At 38.9% G+C, this 16966-nt stretch overlaps 1 protein-coding gene across 2 annotated transcripts in view; it reads left to right on the forward strand.

The window, feature by feature from the left end:
• The window catches only part of JAK2 (Janus kinase 2), an 86608-nt gene that overhangs the window by 60970 nt on the left and 8672 nt on the right, over positions 1 to 16966 (forward strand). For both annotated transcript variants that reach the window (XM_081941585.1, XM_081941586.1), the window contains exons 11-20: positions 1048 to 1175; positions 1958 to 2092; positions 3582 to 3669; positions 6544 to 6671; positions 8276 to 8414; positions 9257 to 9408; positions 10605 to 10755; positions 11374 to 11510; positions 13720 to 13909; positions 15278 to 15402. In XM_081941585.1, coding sequence (XP_081797711.1) covers positions 1048 to 1175; positions 1958 to 2092; positions 3582 to 3669; positions 6544 to 6671; positions 8276 to 8414; positions 9257 to 9408; positions 10605 to 10755; positions 11374 to 11510; positions 13720 to 13909; positions 15278 to 15402 — 1373 coding nt within the window. The remainder of the gene's footprint in view (positions 1 to 1047; positions 1176 to 1957; positions 2093 to 3581; positions 3670 to 6543; positions 6672 to 8275; positions 8415 to 9256; positions 9409 to 10604; positions 10756 to 11373; positions 11511 to 13719; positions 13910 to 15277; positions 15403 to 16966) is intronic.

The raw sequence follows: 16966 nt of genomic DNA on the forward strand, positions 1-16966 counted from the left end.
TTGGAATTAGGATAAGGAAGAAAGTAATAAAAGAACAGGGATGCGATACCTCAATGGCTAAGACGCTTTGCTTGTAGATCAGAAAGGTCGGCAGTTCAGCTGTTTGAATCCCTAGCGCCACATAATGGAATGAGCTCCCATTACTTGTCCCAGCTTCTGCCAACCTAGCAGTTCAAAATCATGTAAAATGCAAGTAGAAAATTAGGGACCACCTTTGGTGGGAAGGGAACAGCGTTCGGTGCACCTTTGGCATTTAGTCATGCCGGCCACATGACCACGGAAGCATCTTTGGACAGTGCTGGCTGTTTGGTTTTGAAATGGCAATGAGCACCACCCCCTAGGGTCGGGAATGACTAGCACATATGGGCGATGGGAACTTTTACCTTTACCTTAGTAAAAAAAGAATGTAAGTTGCTAACCCTAAAATATAGGAAATGTTAAAATCTGTTTGGATTCCGTGCACTGTTATACAAGCTTAGCTTTGGAGCTCCTGTGCTCTGGGCACTTTTAAAATGTTTCTTGGATGAGAAGTGGAACATCTTCAAAGAAAGGCCAATTGCCTCTGGAAAAAAAGCACCTTTAGGAGATACGTAACTGTATTTTTATTCTATGGCTGCTTTTTTCCCCATTTTTGTTAGGTCGGAAGTTTTGTTAGGTTGGAGGGGAAGTTAGGTTGAGAGTTGCAATGAGGACCCCACAGTTACCCAGTTTTATTAATCAAAATTTAAATAGGAAGCTATGTAAATTTTCATAGACATTTACATAGGCTGAGTGCAGAATATTGTATGTAGTAATTATCAGCTTTTGCTTTGGTTAAAAGTGAAACAAAGTAATATATTGTGTAACATTTTTGTTACAAAAATGTAACTAAAATGCAAGGGTTTGTATTTGCATGTTGTTTTTCATTTTTTATTTGTAAATAAGCCATCTCCCATAGACCCTTCTTAACATTCTCTATCAACGGAAACCATTTATATATTGGGCTAGAAGACAAGCGAGTAAAATATGGTTGTGTGAACTTAACACCCGACTGACTTCTTCTTGCAGATAAATCAAACCTTCTTGTCTTCAGGAGCAATGGAGATTCTGATATGCCAACATCACCTACTTTGCAAAGGCATAATAATGTCAATCAGATGGTTTTTCACAAAATTCGGAATGAAGATCTTATCTTTGTAAGATTAATATATTAGTATTCTTGTTTTATCAGCACCTTAGAATTAAGTTCAATTAATTTAAATATCCTTGGGCTTTTCTTCAGTGGTATATACTGCTGGAAATAATTTATAGACTATTGCATTTACCAAAAGCTGGATGTTTATTATGATAAAAGCATATAAATGTAAGATGAAAATTGAATTTCATTTACTATGTAAGTACATTCCTTAAGATAGGATGTCTTATCATTTCCTTTTTAAGATAGATGTGTGCTTTTATTAAGCTAAAGATGAGTTCTTGAGCTGTTGTTATTACAGCCTTCTCACTCTCAGTTTATAGTTCTTTGGTGTTAAAAAACGAGGCTATTTAATTTGGTGTCTAAAAATATTTCTCTGCTCCAAAGCAGAGTTTCCCAACCTTTCCAACTTTGCGGACTAGTGGGGATGGGGCAGGGGATGGTTCCAGAAGTGGTGGGTGAGTGCGCTTATGCATGCATCCCCACTTGCATGAGCGGGCGTGAGCAGAGGGGGAGCAAACACTCCATTTGCATGAGTAGCAGGCACATGCGCCAGCCACTCATGCAAATAGATTGCACACATGCTCACCCACTTCCGCAGCCTGATTCCAAACAGCTCAAGGCCCAGTAGTGGCTTGCTCCAAAGCAACCTTCTTGTATTATATTAGTTTTTTTTTTAATTTTTACATGTTTGATTGTTTTTCACCTGGGCTGAAATGCTTGACTAATCTTTTCCTTTAATCTCAAATTTTGGCTTTTTTGTTTCTGTTTTTTTCTGGGTAGAATGAAAGCCTTGGACAGGGCACCTTCACTAAAATTTTCAAAGGAGTAAGAAAAGAAGTAGGAGACTATGGTAAATTGTATCAGACTGAAGTCTTGCTGAAAGTTCTGGATAAAACACACAGACATTACTCCGAGGTTTGTATATTAATTTAAAAAGTCCTACTATCATAATTAATATTAATTAAAAATGCTACTTTTTAAGAACTGGCTATGATAATGGTTTGACATGATATACAGTGAAACAATAAAAGCATTAAAAAGTATCACAACTGAAAAGAACAACCAAGATGCAAGTCAAATTTATTTGTTGATAGCCATTCTTAGTTGAATAAACCTGATGAATTTTCCTTTGTTGAGAAGTATGCAAAGTTACTCACATTTTAGATATACAGTAGGATTTTGAATATCCAAGAGACAAAAATAGATCTGAGTAGCAGCTTTTCTTCTTTCTTCTTCTCCCATGAGTGGTTTAAATGAAATAATGTATACAAAATATACACTTCCATTTCCTGAAGTTGCAGAATTTCAGCTTTTCAGTACTGAATTGGGGTTGGATTACTAAAATATTACACCTACTCTAAATAAAGGTAAAGGTTCCCCTCACACAGATGTGCTAGTCGTTTCCAGCTAGGAATTCTGATAAATCCTAATGTTATGAAGTTGATTATTCCATGAAAATGTTTAAGAGATACCGATTCAATGTCTATACCAAATAGGAATTAAGATGATTCTGCACCATCAACAGTTAGGAGGTAAACTGTCTGTGTCAGCTTTTTCCATGCCTTCTGAAAGCAAATGTGTTGAATTTGATATTACGACACAGCTGATAAAAGTTATCTGTGAAATTTTGTCTCTGACTATAAGAAAATTCTGTGCCTTGGAATTCAAAAGCAATTTCCTAATGACTGATGTGTTAATTGTTCCCATCTTTGTTTTGTTGAATCTTATTTCTATATAACAGTAAGCCATCTACAGTATGATGACCCAATATGAAGAGCATTCAGATGCTCATCACAAATTTACCTCATTACAAATTTACCAGGGAATGGCACTGTTGTCAGTCCCTGTTGATAAATCCAGACAGGAAATACAAGAAGATGAACTGATTCTATTTTAATTAACAGAATTTTGCAAGTCTGAAAGTACAAAGTTTCCACTGCCACTTGAACGGGTGGATACATGGGTGAGATTCAGCCATTTTCGATGGGTTTGGGCAAACCAGTAGCTCCGGCCATCAGCTGAGAGCGAACCGGTTTGCTCCAATACTCAGCGAACCGGTTGTTACACTGGTTGAATCCCACCACTGGATGGGTCCTTTCTTTCCCTAACTATTAAGCCCTTTGAGATTTCTACCTCTCTTATCTGGTAATCTCGTGGATAGCATCTTATCCTTTCATTTCCCAAGCCCATTGACACATTCCACTACATCTATTATTAAAGTACTTGTTCATGGTGGCAAATGAAGTCCTGAAACAAAAATTCTGAGACCAGTCCTACAGAATTAATTGTGCAACAAGTAGAAGTAGCAGAAGATGGGGAATGAAGTGGTGTGGCAATATAATTGAATTAATTCCAACTAGTTCTTACTTTGACTCACTTTCTAATTGTTATCTTTTTCTTGTAGTCTTTCTTTGAAGCAGCAAGCATGATGAGTCAGCTTTCTTACAAACATTTGGTATTAAATTATGGAGTTTGTGTCTGTGGAGAAGAAAGTGAGTAAATCCAATTAATGGTTTGTGCTCTAATTAGAGTTCTTTCTATAGTAGAGATACAATATTTGAATAATGAATAAGGGCAAAAACATGAAATAGTGAAGGTTTTACACTAACCACATTTGTATAAAACAATTATGCCTTGTCTTGAAAACGGAAAAATGCTGTTAAGTCCTTGGTGCTCTCAGAGTTTGATTGCTTTCTTGCAGATGTTCCCATACCAAAGTGGGCAACATCTCAATGCTAGCATTGATTATGTTATCTAATTTAGTAATGAAACCTCTGCAAGAAAATAATCAGGCTGAGCTGCAAATGTTCTATTGGTACATAGGAATCCTGCTGGATCAGACCAACCATTCTCTTACTTTAGTAACAGAACCAAATAAAATCTTTCAAGACAATCACAAGTATAAGTTGGTAACAGCCCTTCTCTATAGCAGTTGGGTTTCAAAGAATATAACCTGTGATCGGTAGTCATTGATAGATTCGCTCTTTAGTTGCCCAATCTCCTTTTAAAACTTCTAAAATTAGTGGTCCTCATTATAACAAATAACAATGAATTCTAATATAATGACTATTGTATGTTTTGAAAGTGTGCATATGTGCATGTAAGCTATTTTTGATTAAGTGCTTTCTTAATGCCTTTCTGCTTCGTGTTGGTGTTCATTTTTGCTTCATTAAAAAATTGAACAGTCTAAGACAGTGATGTCTAACCTTTTTCTTATGGCGTGCCAAAATTGTGTGCATGCGTGCTATCACGTGCCCACACCAATTCAATCCTCCCTGTGCCCCATGCATGTGCGTGTGACTCCCCCCCTCCATGCATGCACACACAAACCCTCCCCCCAGGTCTGGAGGATTTCCTGAAGCCTGGGGAGGGCAAAAACAACCCTGCCGGCCCCCTGGAGGCCCTGTGGAAGCCCCCAAGCTTTAAGAAAGACTCTGGAGGCTAGGGAGGACGAAAAACAGCCCCAATGGGCCAACCAGAATTTCGGAAATGATCCGTTTGGTTTCTGGGGGGCCTTCAGGGGAGGCCATTTTTGCCCTCCCCAGGCTTCAGGAAAGCCTCTGGAGGCTTGGGGAGGGTGAAAAACAATTCCAACAGGCCAACCAGAAGTTTGTGCCCTCCGGAAGGCCGAAAGTCAACTGATGCCTGGCGTGCCAGCAGATATGGCTCCAGGTGCCACCTGTGGCACACGTGCCATAGGTTCGCCATCACGGGTAAGATAATAACTTCGCATCATATCCCCACATAGCGCATTACTAAAATCTCTTAACCATCTTCTTATCCATCAAAACAACTTTGAAAAGTAAGACTTTATGGCTTGTATTATACCTGTATGAAAATCACAGCAGATCTGGATATTCTGATTATTTTGTTCCTTACACTGAAATCTTGAAACAGACTGCTCCTGAGACTTACCAGAAGATAATAAGACTGATTTTTAAGGGTTTTTAAAGATTTTTTAAGGGCAGGCTGTCAGTTATATGAAGAATCACCTGCCTTCAAGGCGAGAGGGTATTGGATAAAAAGTTCATTAAATTGTAGGAAGGGTAGAAAGAAGCACCAAAAACTGACCCAAAATGAACATTAAGAGGAAATTACAAATTCATGTGGGCAGAGCTCATACACCTGTTGTGGTTGTTTCTGCTGAGTATGGAATAAAGAGTCTTGTGTAGCCTATATGTTGGAGAACCTTGAGCTAACACCAGCTTAGTGAAACCATGCCAAGTCAAGATTTGGGAAAATCTGGTGAGTTCTTGTCAGTTAACACATTCGTTTATCATGTCAAGATGTGATAAGCAAGTAGAAGCTTGTGGCTAAATTGGTCTGAAGTTGTAATTCACCTTTGCTTATCTAGGATGCTTGATTAAACACTTTTTGGATCATCTACTTTGTATTTGGAATTGTGGGAAAAAAATTCTGCTTCACTCTGAGTCAGCAAAAGGAAATTCACATCTTCCAGTAATGTGTAATAACTAGAGGGAGATGAGGTCATTTTGCTATAATTCAGGTGGTTTAGCTGGCAAAGTACTAGAAAAGATTTGATTACCACTCTAAACCACTAAAAATGTAATTGGTGCTTACCTGAATTTAATCTTGCACACATTTGGCATCAGCTTGTGGTGTTATTAATACTGTCCCCAACTTTTTAGAGTCAAGATAGAGTTTGAGAAATTAATGAAAGACTGTGCTTTATGTATTCTATAACATACAGTCATATTAAGTGCAGCAGTTTTCAACTTACAACTATTAATTTAGCAGCCGTTCAAAGTTACAACTGCATTGAAATAAGTGGCTTATATCTGGTCCACACGTTTATGACCATTGCAGCATTCCCACATTCATGTGATCACCATTAGGGTGCTTGGCAACCGACAAGCATTTATGTCATGTGATCACCATTTGTGACCTTCCCAGCCAGCTTCCAACAAAGTTGTTCACTTAACAACTGCCTGGTGTATTTTAACAAATGCAGTGATTTGCTTAACAATGGTGCATAAAGCTTATAAAATTGGGCATGATTCACTTAAGAACCGCCTTACTTAGCAATGGAAATTCTGACCCCAATTGTGGTTTCAAGTTGAGGATTACCTGTACTTGTATTTGAGAATGCTCCTGAGTGCAGTTGCTTTGTCTGGCTACCTAGAAGAAGTTGTGTACCATATTTTGGCATTTTTATGGAAAGAATATGAAAACAGCTTTATAATCTGTTCTGCTTCCAAGAATCATTTAGCATTAATTATTCTAGGACTGAGAGCTTCAATTTAAGTAATTTTCAGTGTATACTGCAGTACAAAAAAAGATTAATTAGTGTGGTAATTAAAAGTTACTATTTGAATTCCATTGTGTTATTATATATTTCTTATCAGATATTCTGGTTCAGGAGTATGTAAAATTTGGATCATTGGATACTTACTTGAAGAAAAATAAAACTTCTATAAATATTTTGTGGAAATTAGAAGTTGCAAAACAGCTGGCAATGGCAATGCATTTTTTGGTAAGTTTTCATTTTTATTGGTATTGGCAAAAATTATTTTAAGTTTATTCACAATATTTCAGGCTTTTGGTTATAATTATTCAGTTTCACAAACTTCTCATTGTTAAAATATTTAGTTATTTGGAATTTGAGGTTGTTGCTTTTTCATAACTTGGTTATTGCTGATAAATATAGGAAACTGCTTTTTCTAGGATGAGAAATCATGAGTTATGCAGGCATACCAGCTATTGAATAATGGTGTTAATTTCTCTTTTGGAAACTATGCATTAGTTTGTTTTAGGGCAAATTGTATATTGGGCCAACTTCACCAAGCTCTGACTTTTAGGGTCATGTTTTCTGTCCCCCTCTTTTCTAACCTTTATACACCACTGAATGTTTCTACCATATCTAGGTGAAGGATTTTCACGTCAGCGCACTACATAAATGCACTATATAAAGCTTGGATTGAAATCTTTCTTTTAGCCAGAGGCTAAAAGAAGAGGCCAACTGAGATTTGGAAATAAATCACAGCTTTTTTAGATATAGTGCATATTAATCAGGCAGTGCAACACAAAGTGCAGCCAGTTTGTCAGAGTTTGCAGCAGCAACCATATCCAGAAAGCATACACAGGTAACTGATTCATCGGGATTCATTATATATAATATAACACATTAAGTAAATATACAATACCATAAGCAGGTTTTCCAACGTGGTAGTAAATACAAGCAAACACAGGCAGAGGAGAAAACAGTTTCAGTTCAGAGCAGCAGAATAGTTTATAGCTTAGCACAGACTCAGAGCTTTAGTACAGAACAGTTGAACTAAACCACATCCAGGCTCCTTGCTGTCTCCTTGTTGCTCACACAGCAAATACTGTTTCAGTTTCCAACAGCCCTCATTGGCTGACTTAGTTGCTATGCCTATTCATTGGCTGACCTTGTTACCATGTCTTCCAAGTCATGAACTCTCATGCACTGACACAGTTGTCTCCTAAACACAACTCCCAGTACTCCCAACACAAACCAGTTGTCTCCTAAATACCTTCCATGCTTCCTGCTAAATTAGATGGTGCCGTTCCCATTTTGGCAAGGTTTAGGAACCACTTACAGAATGTCTTGTTCTCTGGTTTCTGTATTGATATAATCATTGGAAAAAGTCTGTTCTAAAATCACCGAGTTCCTATAGTGCAGAGCTCTCCAAATATATCCAGCTGAGGAATTCTGAGAATTGAAGTGTTGGGAGCTGTCTGGATTGAATCCAGAGGTTTGACACTCTCAGAATAGGAGCATTGCAGTTTCTGGGGCATTAATATATTAAACGAGGATAGATAAATTGAAGAAGTTAGAAAAAGTTTTAACCTCCCTTTCCTTTTTATCCCACCTATCTCAAGATCCTAAATATTGTGTAGTGGCATATGTGACCAGCAAGCATAACACAGTGGTGTATCTCTGAATTAGAATTAGAGAAGAACTGTACACTGTATTATAGTTTTTAAATCTTATGATTAATATTTTAAAATAGTATTTTGAAGTAAACACAGTTTGACTCTGAAAAGTTAGCGAAATGCAGACCACTACATCATGATTTAGTAGAATAATTAAATCTTCACCTTTATCTTTTTTAGGAGGATAAAAACCTCATGCATGGAAATGTATGTGCAAAAAATATCTTGCTTATCAGAGAGGAAGATAGGAAGTCTGGGAACCTTCCGTTTATCAAACTTAGTGATCCTGGTATCAGCATTACAGTTTTGCCAAAAGACAGTAAGTCTCTGACTCCCCAATTTGAACGCCCTAAGGAAATGTCATGTGCACGGCTCTCTTTCTCCAATTTCACTGATTATTTTGTTCCAGCGAATTCCTGTTTTCCTTTGTATTTTCAGGATGAACTTTCTACAATTGTGGGACATATTTTGATCATCACACTGCTAACAAATTGTGCTGTTTAAAATTGCTTGCATTTGTAAAAATGTCTTTCTTATGAGATGATTTTGCATACCACAATATGATGCTGAAAAAAGTATAAAAATATCATAGCATGTAAGCTCAAAGTATTTATTTGCAGTATACTGCAGTTACTTTCTGCAGGGTCAAAATGCTCATAATCTGTTGGTAAATTACACAGCTGTTCTTGCTTTGTAACTAGTAGTGTCTAATATATAGAAGCAAGTATATTTTATAGCAAAGAATTCAGTGCATAAACAACATATATACAACAATCATGTCATTCTTACCCAAAGGCATTTGCTTTCTTAACAAAATTAATTATCTACTAAACTAATCTTTAGTTTGCTTTGTTATTTTTTTTTCTTCCTTTCAGTCTAATTCTCATAGATCACTAGGACAAGTCCCTGCAGTTTTGGCAAAGCTTTTCAGAAGTGGTTTGCCATTGTCTCCTTCCTAGGGCTAAGAGAAAGTGACTGGCTCAAGCTCACTCAGACAGCTTCATGTCCATGGCGGGACTAGAACTCTTTACTAACTTATTAACTTCCCTTCAAGAGCTTATAAAATTGGAAAGCAATTAAAATATCCCAGGAATCTTTAGTCTAAAGTTTTTATAATCCCTTCTCAGTAAAAGCTCACTCTTTTTTCTTTGTCATGGTCAGTTCTTCTGGAGAGGATTCCATGGGTGGCCCCAGAATGCATTGAAAGTCCCAAGCAGTTGAGCCAGGCAGCAGACAAGTGGAGTTTTGGGACAACTCTGTGGGAAATCTGCAGTGGAGGAGACAAACCCCTCAATGCACTGGATTCTCAAAGGGTAAGACGCATTGAGCAATCTCTGTCCCTCTACAATGAAACTTGTTCGATGTACACCGGTTGTTGTCATATTTAAGTGCAGTTTCTTCCCGCGGCTCCCTCTTACCTTAATGTCTAGAAAATAGTTTTGATATATTGGCAGGTATGATTTCCATGCCTGCCTTTCTGGTCTATCAGACAGAACCTTTATCCCCATAGCAGGGGTGAAATCAATAACCTTCGCTACTCGTTCCTAAATGTGAGGGCCCATGCATGTGCAGGACCTTCCGCGCATGCACAGAGCATCAAAAATGGGACATGATAACGTCTGAGCAGGTGGGTGGAGCCTCCCACCACTACCACTGTTATTTTTTTTATAGAGGAGGGTTAGATTGCATTAAGTAGGAAAAGTATTAAGGACGTTGTCCTTTGTTTTAAGTAAACTCCCTTGGATTAAATTCTGTTACTTGCACCTTTAGTGTTTTCTTGGTAACAGTTTGGAAGTGGTTTGCTTTCCATCTGAGCTTTTCTTAAATTTCAGTCCGGTCTTCAGTCCATGGATTTCCTGTGGCTCTCCATTCAAGTATGAATTAAGTTGAACTTGTCTTAGCTTTTTTGCTATTGGTTAAGGTTTAAAATAATATTAATAAGAAAATTCAGTGTGACTTATTAAATAATTTTGAGGTGATTTTCTGTTCAGAAGAAGAAAAGGGGGTGCTCCTAGGTCTTGTCTGGAATCAAAAGGCTTAAACAGTTTATTTATGATATCACTGATTCGGGGAAAACATCCCAACTCTGCCAATAAATGCTCTATGAAGCATCTTTTAATTTGTTAATTTATGATGATTCACCCATTATTCAGATTTGTTTTTATTGATTTATTTGAAATGATTGGCTTTTTGGGGGGAGAAAGGATTTGGAGGGAAATGTGTAACAGAAAATGGGGAGTAAATACTTCTGTTTTACAATCTTGTAGAAAGAAGTTTAAATAGACGTAATTAGTATGAAATTAACAACAACAAAATCCTACTCTCCTTTTAAATTGAGCGTTGAATGTAAAATCCAAGATACAATGAGTGTAAGATCCAGGATACAACTTTTGTGTTGTACTTGTGTTGCATGCTAAGAAACGTAAATGATTGTCTCTCTTGCTGAAGAAAGCATTTTAAAATCAATCTAAAATTATATGAATAATCCATATAATGTCTCAATGTCTAGAAGCTACAATTTTATGAAGACAGGCATCAGCTTCCTGCTCCCAATTGGACAGAATTGGCAAATTTGATAAACAATTGTATGGAATATGAAGCAGATTTCCGGCCCTCTTTCAGAGCAGTTATACGGGATCTGAACAGCTTATTTACGCCAGGTAGGTAAAATGGAGGAAAGAGCCCTCCATTTTCTCCCGTTTTCTTAGAATGTTTTCCTGTCTCTGGAACTTGGATATAGTAACTGGATAGAGCAGTGATGGTGAACGTTTTTCTGCTCAGGTGCCAAAAGAGTTACCCACACCCATAATGCAATGCCCTCCCCTCCTGTGCATGCACGCACAACCCCCCCCCTGTTCCCCCTTGTGCATACGCGTAGGTATCACTGAAGCCTCCGGACTTCCGGTAGAGCTGTTGGGCCATTTTTTGCCCTTCCCAGGCTTCAGGAAAGCCTCCGGAGCCTGTGGATGGTGAATAACAGGCCCAATGGAAGTAAACAAACTTCCCCAGACTCCGGAGGCTTTACTGAAGCCTGGGGAGGGTGAAAACAGCCCCCCCGCCTCCGGAAGGCCGAAAATCAGCTGGCCAGTGCACGCATGCGTGCTGAAGCTGACATAGGGCAATGCCTCACGTGCCCTGAGATATGGCTCCATGCACATGTACCATAGGCTTACCATCACAAGGATAGAGTGTTTGTTGTAAGTATTATATATAAAGGTAATATATGTAAAACCTGTATTACCTATTTAAATAATTGGGATTTTTTTTCCTTTTCCAAGATTATGAATTATTGACAGAAAATGATATGTTACCAAATATGAGAATTGGTGTTCTTGGACTTTCTGAAGCTTTTGAAGGACGGGACCCAACTTATTTTGAAGAGAGACACCTCAAATTCTTGCAGCAACTTGGCAAGGTAAGAAGCTGGGATAGCTTATGGCAAAGATATGCCTTTTTTTTCAGACTTATGCACTACTGCATATGAATTGGAACATGTTAAAAGGTAAAGTTTCCCCTCTCACACACATATATGCTAGTCGTTCCGGTGCCCATCTCCGTTTCAAAGCCAAAAAGACAGCGCTGTCTCGGTGGTCATGTGGGCAACATGACTAAACGCCAAAGGCACACACAACTCCGTTACCTTCCCACCAAAGGTGGTTCGAAAGCATTTTTGCCTGCTTTTGAACTGCTAGGTTGGCAGAAGCTGGGACAAGTAACGGGAACTCACTCCATTACGCGGCGCTAGGGATTCGAACTGCCAACCTTTCTGATTGACAAGCTCAGCGTCTTAGCCACTGAGCCACCGCGTCCCTGGAACATGTTAGGAGTCCATAAATCAGTATAATTCATATTGCATATGCATTTTCATGAACCTGGGGGGCGCAATGGCTCAGCAGTTAAAGACTCAGAGCTTTTAGCTGGAAAACTGGCAGCCCGTATTCAAGATCCAGGTTGTTGAGACTTTGTTGGGAAGGTAACAATGTTCTGTGTGCTTCAGCCTATAGTTATGCTGTCACATGAACACAGAAATGTCTTCAGACAAGGCTGGCTCCCTCCACTAAGAAATAGAGATGAGCACTGTCCCTAGAGTCAGAGTCAACTGGACAGGAGAAACTTTTATTTTACCTTTCATGAAAAGATTTTTTTTAAATGAATAGATTTCTATACCACTGGTATTTTATGGCCTCCAGGCCACATTCAGTCTTTTGGCTATCCAGCCCACATGGATTGCTTTTATTTTGAAGGTGGTTGCTATTTTTTTTTACCAATTTATGTATCTGCATGCATACACACCTCTACAGCCCTATTGGTTCTGTTGTGGCTTGCAAAGCGGAGCTGGCAGCAGATTCGGACAGGCTGGGGAGGAACATGGGCCAGTCCTGGAGTCTGGGGAAGGCTCTGATGAGGGTTCTGTGTCGGAGGCAGAGAGGGGGCCAGAGCCGTATGCCAGTTATCAGCTGCCTTCAGAATCAGACATCAGTGAGGCAGACGAACAGCTGGAGCCTGTTCCCAGTGTGTGCATGCACAGAGTTGCCAGACAAAGGGAACAGCTAAAGAATAGGGGTCTTGGGAGTAAGGCCACAGGTGGACGATGAATGCCCCCTCCCAGAGGAAATAAAAAAGGAGCGAAAGGGGAGTGGAGTTTGCAGGAGACAATTAATTCGTTTAATTAGTTCATGACTCTGCGAGACTCCTTGCCAAGTTTTTTAGATATCAGCCCAGCAGCTTTCCAAGCCAGATAAGGTCTGTGACTGTAAATCCTCCCTTGCTGGATGTGAATGAGCAGAATTCACAGTAAATTAATAAAAGGGCTTTTTGTCAGGACAAGGAGTCTGCTTCATGCTCTTGGGAAGCCTAATCCAGAACAGGTTCGGCCCTCCATGAAAGTCTCAGTTTCTCATGTAGCCCCTTGAGAAAATAATTGCCCATCCCCGGGAGTGTATTTATCTTGGCCATAACCTATTATTTTCTTCTTTGGTTTATGTAATTTGGTTTTCCTTCATTTGAATACCCTGTGAATTAATGCAAACTAGGACAGGTATTTGTATTGAATTGTTGATAGATGCAGTTAATGGCTGGGGTATTGCACATCACATCATGTATCAGCCTCAATCCTTGCATGAGGCTGAAAGAACAATTTGTAGTACAGGTATTACTCAACCTTTGACCATAATTGAGCCCAGAATTATGGCTGTAAGTTGTGATGGTTGTCAGGCACCACGTGACCATTCCTGATTTTATAACCTTTTTTGCAATGGTGGTTACACGAACACCACAATCATTAAGTGAATCTGTTGTTCTTCAATGGTTCGGTGTTTTTTTTTTTTGGCCAGAAACAGGAAGTAAACAGTGGGAACTGGCAAAAAATGCCAAAAATTATGGTCATGTAATTGTGAGACACTGCAAATGGCCATAAATGAGAGCCAGTTGCCAAGTGCCCAAAATGCAATCACATGACCATGGGAGATTGTGCAGCTATTGGTATTTGGAAACTAGGTCATAAGTAGCCTTGGGTGTGTGTGTCTGTTGTAATGGTCACTAAGTGAGGACTACCTGTTTTTCTGGCTGCTCTCTCCACACACACGGACACTTTTTCAAAATGCTTCTATTTCTTTATTTTCCAGGGTAATTTTGGAAGTGTGGAAATGTGTCGATATGATCCACTGCAGGATAATACAGGGGAGGTGGTAGCTGTGAAGAAACTGCAGCACAGCACAGAAGAATACTTACGAGATTTCGAAAGAGAAATCGAAATTCTCAAATCTCTGCAACATGACAACATTGTCAAGTACAAAGGAGTGTGCTATAGTGCAGGTACCTGCATGCTTAATCACATTATTCACTACTTACTTGAGCAACATGCTGGTCACCTGGGATAATATTTGCTGTTAATGAAGCATTTTGTTTTGTCTTAATATTTCTGATTAGTTTCTGCTGCACATAAAATTTGAAAGCTTGTTTTTTTCCACAATGAGGAATTTTTTGTTGGCTTTTATTTTTGTTGATGTGGCATGAAATAGACTATGTTTAGTGGTGGCTTTTAAATGATTGCAAAATTATTTCTTTGCAACTTCTAAAGATTATCTCTTTTACATATTCATACTCTCAGACCTAAAACTTGTTTTGATGTACTTTTAAATCTGCTGATTGATGCTAGAAGCAAAGTAATGGTATTTCAAAACCAAACTAGATAATACTGGCCTCTCTGTCATATCTTAATCACAAATCTACCTAATAGTCACAGGGGCTGCTATGTATCAAACTGGTGAGCTTGAGCCCATTCCCATGTCACTGGAAAACACTATTGCTCATATTAGTCAGGCTGCCTGAGGCCATTATAGTTCAACAATGTGTAGGTCCTACGTGTTCCTCTATATTCACTGCCTGAGAAAGGTGTAATTTCATTTAAGATTCTTGTTTCATTGTGTGATGCTCACAATGCAATCTTTTCTTGTTCATTGGCCAGGGAACAGCAGAAGTTGTAGCTTTTATTTTCTCAGATTTGTGTCCTGCTGCCAGTTCAGGAGAAAAAGTTATATTCCCTCCTGCTGTGTATAAGCAGTTCTCCCACCGCACCCCTTCTGTCACGCTAATGGCCACTGTAAAAAGAGTGGCAGGTCCAGCAACACGCAACACAGCAGCAGCCATGAGGTGACCAAGTTTGCGACCTCCTGCACCTCAAAAATAATAAGACCTCCCCGGAAATAAGGCCAAGCACTTATTTCGGGGGGTCAAAAGGGTAGCATCTTCGGGGAAACACGGTAGCATCTTGGATTGTTAACAATACCAATCTTGACAGACTCCCTTGGCTGGCTCAGAGTTGGAAGAAATATTTGGAATGATAAGCACACATATAATATAATGCCTTTAGTTATTGAATCAGGGTTCATTTAATTGCTGTTTTCTATTTTGTTAGCATAGAGCAATTGTATAGAGTTAAGAGTTTTAAGCATAATGTCCTGAAGCTTTAATATATATTAAAGATCATTCAGCATTGGTGTTTTAAATTACAACAAGCCTCTATCTAAAGGAAGAAAATGATTGTGATTCTTCCCTTCTTTGTTTAGAAACATGTTTGCTGGCCATAATGTCAGAAGTAGCTTTATGCAAGAGAATTTCACTACTATATACGGAGAAATCACTTTAAACTATAGTTCTAAATATTTATGTTTGTTTGAAAAGGTCGGAGAAATCTGAAGTTGATAATGGAATATTTACCCTATGGCAGTTTACGGGATTATCTCCAGAAACACAAGGACAGGATGGATCATAAGAAACTCCTACAGTATGCTTCTCAGATATGTAAGGTAATACATTAACTAATCCTACTAAACCTACTACGGGATTAAACTGAATTACGGTCTTCATTGTCCCAGAGGTGCTTTTTCATGAGGCAACTGGATTTTTTGGTTTTTCTTTGAAGGCATTTCGCTTCTCGTCCAAGAAACTTAGATGAGAAGCGAAACATCTTCAAAGGAAAACAAGTAAGTCCAGTTGCCTCTTGAAAAAGCCCCTTTGGGACAACCATGACCTGGATGACTGAGAATCTCCATAGACCAGGGGTGTTCAAACTTGGCAACTTTAAGACTTGTGGACTTCAACTCCCAGAATTCCCCAGGAGCTGAAGTCCACAAGTCTTAAAGTTGCCAAGTTTGAACACCCCTGCCATAGACAGTCTTCATTGTTTTCCATAAATTCTAGTCATGAAATATTCTTGTGGGGAAATGGTTTTTTCGCTCCTCATCAATGACACAAAATCAATCCATTCCCTTTCTATAATCAATCTTTTTTTCATAACACAGTCGTGATTCTTCTTGCTTGCTTTTTTAAAAAATTTTCTTTACATCTTGTTTCTTAACTCACACTAGTTTCTAACATTGAAAAGCAGTTGAATGCACTAATCTCCTCTTCATTTGACTGATTGGGTGGGTGGGGGGAGCGGGGAGACGGAAGGCATTTATGTAGCTGCCAGAGAATGTTCTATAATGTAATAATGGCGAAAGCTGTTTTTAATCTGATTATAGTAGGATTGTCCTAGGCATCAACCAATTTTTTTCTGCCCTTGATACTTTTACTTCATTTGTTCCTGAAGTAGCCTTTTAATGCAGGTAGTCCTTGACTTATGACCACAATGGAGGCCAAAAATTTCCATTGCTAAGCAAGTTGTTAAGTGAGTTATGCCCCATTTTATGACCTTGCCAAATTTGAATTGCTTCAGTTTTAAGTGAATCATGCAATCATTAAGCAAATCTAGCTCCCCCGTTCACTTTACTTTTCAGAAGCCAGCTGGAGAAGGCACAAATTGTGATCACATGACCCCAAGACACTAAAACTTTCAGTATATGCCAGTTGCCAAGTGCCCTAATTTGGCTCACACAACTACAAGGATGCAGCACTGGTTAGAAGTTGCTGCAAAAACAGCCATAAATCACTTTTTTTCAGTGCCGTCCTAACTTAACAGTCACTAACAGAACGGTTGTAAGTCACTTACTTTGGTTGGGAGCCCCCCACAGTTGGTTGAAAGATGGGCAGCTATATCTTACACAAATACACACAGACACAGAGGTTTTTTCCCCCCCAGGAACCATAAAGCCCATACTCATTTAATTTTAGCAGTAGTGCAGTCACAATTACATACAGGATCCAAACTCTTACTTGGATTGTTTCCACCTAATGATATCCTGCAATAGAAACACCATATTTTTCGGAGTGTAAGATGCACTGGAGTATAAGATGCACCAAGATTTTGAAGGGGCAAATTTTTTAAAAAAGGTTTTGCACCCTGCAGACCTCCCCAAAACAGCCCATTTTTTGCAAAGGCCATGCATAGCCTTTAGGAGGCTTGTGGACTGCTCCTGGGGACTAGAGGGG

This window comes from Natrix helvetica (genome assembly GCF_964273705.1).
Source record: "Natrix helvetica genome assembly, chromosome: 2".
Classification (NCBI taxonomy): Eukaryota; Metazoa; Chordata; class Lepidosauria; order Squamata; family Natricidae; genus Natrix; species Natrix helvetica.